At 44.0% G+C, this 3,311-nt stretch overlaps 1 protein-coding gene across 2 annotated transcripts in view; it reads right to left on the bottom strand.

The window, feature by feature from the left end:
• Nucleotides 1–1,254: 1,254 nt before the first annotated feature.
• LOC107373463 (alpha-2Db adrenergic receptor) overlaps nt 1,255–3,311 on the bottom strand; it is a 30,197-nt gene continuing 28,140 nt past the window's right edge. For both annotated transcript variants that reach the window (XM_054732497.2, XM_054732496.2), the window contains exon 3: nt 1,255–2,617. In XM_054732497.2, the coding sequence (XP_054588472.1) occupies nt 1,481–2,617 (1,137 nt within the window). In that variant the 3' untranslated portion in view covers nt 1,255–1,480. The remainder of the gene's footprint in view (nt 2,618–3,311) is intronic.

The raw sequence follows: 3,311 nt of genomic DNA on the forward strand, positions 1-3,311 counted from the left end.
GTACTCTGTTCCAGAGTTATGGGTGCATCAGGCTTAAGAGGAGAGGTGTGGGGTGGAGGGGCAGGATTTTGACGTGCTAATGTCTTGCCTCTGACGTTACTCTGTTGCTGCTTTTGTTCGTTCTTCTTCTGTTTTGGAGTTGTAAATGGTTAGCTTCTGCTAGCTAAGATTTGCTCTGCTCTCTCCAAGTAAAAAACAAACACATCCTTCTTGTGTAGTCAAGGTGGGCAATTCCATAAATACAAATGTTCTCCATGACATAGATGAGACAGGGTTTTTCTGACCCAATCTTACCTTTTCCTTGCTGTTGCTAATGTAGGCAATGGGGACTGAAGAAAATGTTCACCTTTGGCATGCTTATGTGCAACAGAAAGTGGCCAGTCACATTTACAAAAGAACATATGCAGTTTCTCTGTGAACCAGACCTTTTTACGAATGCACACAAATGTGATCAGACTTAGATTGTCCCATTTAAATTGGTCTGGGTGAAAACAGAGATCTACTTCATAATTTTTTTTTATTGCTCTCCAGAAACATTTAGCTAGATTTTAATCATACAGCTGCCTGTTTCATCCTGATTTCAGATTATAATTATCCACCTCTGACGAGCTCCGGTTTGATTGTAGTTACTCCAACGCTGAGGTCTGGTTAAGCTCTCTCGTTCCCTCCTCTCCGAGTCTTTATCTTTTGTCATCTTTTCCCTGTTAGCAGCAGCTGGATTTAACTGTTAGCTGCATATGAATTTTTAATGTTTTTGCCCTCAAGCCGTGCCGTGTCAACGGAACATTGTTGTTGAAAAAAAAACTTGTAACTTTCACAGTGCATGCTCATCTAAATGTCAGTGCTGGAAGTTTAGGCTTGAACTTTATTCACTCAGACACTGGAGTTTGTTTTAAACTATTTGTGTTTTTATTCAAAGCACAGTTGTTTTAACTCGGCTCCCAGTGGCCTTTGTTGGTTTGTGTCAATATATGGATTGCAGAGCCAGTTGGGCTGTTTGCTACAGACATCTTGAAGGTCCAGGGGGAGGAACTTTGCTGCCCTGCAGCCATTTTCACCTAATTAACATTCAAGTTTAGACACAATTCAGGATGCAACGTTGAACCCGGATTGCATCAAGGAAGAGGCGCCTTCCTTGGATGAAGCACCTGCCTTCATGGAACTGGCATCATAAGCATTTCACGCTCGGAAAGAAAAAGTGATTATTAAATAAATTAGTAAGCAGTTGAATAATAAATCAATACTCCAGCTGTATGGCAAGCCCTTTAATGTCAGTTTGACAGCTCAGTGGAAAACAGGATTTAAACTGTGCACTCCCTCTCTCTCGCTCGCTTTCTCTCACACACACACACACACACACACACACACACACACACACACACACACACACACACACACACACACACACACACACACACACACACACACACACACACACACACACACACACACACACACACACACACACACACACACACTCCTACGTCCCCTTATGAGTGTGGAACAGAATCTTCTTGAAGGCCCTCCTGAAATCACGGTTAAAAACTGTGTATATGATGGGGTTCAGGCAGCTGTTGCAGTATCCGATCCAGAAAAACAGGTCAAAGAGTGTTTCTGGAATGGTGCAGTTCTCCCTGCAGATCGCTTGGAGGCTGTAAGTGAAGAAGAAAGGGAACCAGCAGAGAACAAACACTCCCATCACCACTGCTAGAACAAAGGTGAAGCGCTTCTCTCTCATTTGAGCCACTTTGGTTTTGGACATAGACATCTGCTTGTTGCGCAGAGGCAGTGGAGAAGGAACGAGGAAGTTCTGGGAGCACTGGTCAGAGGATGCCCAAGATATGGAGGCGCAGGAAGGTGGAGGATGAGGGGGTTTAAGTTTGTTGGCTGTTACCTCTGCATCGTTCACCTCTTCCGTTTTTACCCTCCCACAAACTCTCCGGGGGAATCGCAGGGATGAAGAGAAGGATGCTTTCACATCAGCATCACAGCTTCTGTCCTCCAAATCAATATCATCAAGCTCTCCTCTTTTGTTGCTGCTGCTGTTGCTGTCTACGTTGGAGCATCTGCGCCGGGTTGGAGGCCGAGGGCTGTCCAGCTCGTATGGCGCATTGGTCTTTCTTTGGCTGCTTGGTGCAGCGCCCACAAAGCAGGTCTCAGACTGCGATGGCTGCCGCTCCATCATGTTCTTTGCCACAAACACAGTGGTGGCTCGCTGCTTGGCCACACGGTAGATCTTACAGTAAACAAGGATCATGATGACCCCCGGGGCAAAGAAGGACACCATACAGGAAGAGAGAATGTACCATGTTTGGTTGTTGATCAGACATTCCTGCCGGTTCATCTCATGCCCATCCTCTACCTCAAAATCACTGTTTTTCTGCATCATGAGGAGCGGGGGGGATGAGATAATGATGGATATGAGCCACACAATGCTGATCATCACCTTGATTCGCTTTGGAGTTCGTTTGCAGTTGTAGCTGATAGCTTTAGTAACGGACCAGTAGCGGTCGAGGCTGATGGCACAGAGGTGAACAATGGAAGAAGTGCAAAAGAGGACATCCAGGGCCAGGTAGAAGGAGCACCAGGTGGGACCAAAGAACCAGTACCCCATAACCTGGAAAGACAATTCAAATGTCCATTAATAGAGAATTTCAGACATTTTTCATTTCATTATCTAATTATTTAGTTAGTGATGAAGACAGCTGAAGGAGAATTTAACCAAGAAGTCATTATTTTGATGCTGACTGCAGAATTCTGGAGGAAACCAACACTCTCAATCTGCCATGTAGCCTTGAAAATGATTCAAGTCAACAATGACATTCTTTCAGACTGGTTTCATCTAAGTCCTGTAACTGTGAAACTATCCCAAGAGAAAAGATGGAGATTTAGATTGTTTTTAATCTCCAAAGTGACTAAACAGCTCAACATTTTACAGGTGGCAACAAAAAAGATATTATTCATTAGATCTGAGACACTTCTTAACTATAACTCATACAAGACAACAGTTTACATGAGATCAACTTCAATGTCATAGGTATCGTTTCCGCACGTTTTCCATGAATTTTCCTGTCCACATGAGAAGTTTATGGACTTCCACCTTCATTTTCAGCCTTATCGTTGCTCCATTAGCATTTTATACCCAACAAGGTCATCCATTCAACCCAAATAACCAAGCTCTAATACACTGGGCCTTACTTCGACAACAAGACACCATCATTTGTGCTCAGATGCCATCGTCTTATCTGAAAGCACATGAGGACACGTGTGTTGTGGCTTTCTGCTGAAACACCAACTAGCTCAGGAATTAA

This window comes from Nothobranchius furzeri, chromosome 9, assembly GCF_043380555.1.
Source record: "Nothobranchius furzeri strain GRZ-AD chromosome 9, NfurGRZ-RIMD1, whole genome shotgun sequence".
In the NCBI taxonomy this organism is placed as follows: Eukaryota; Metazoa; Chordata; class Actinopteri; order Cyprinodontiformes; family Nothobranchiidae; genus Nothobranchius; species Nothobranchius furzeri.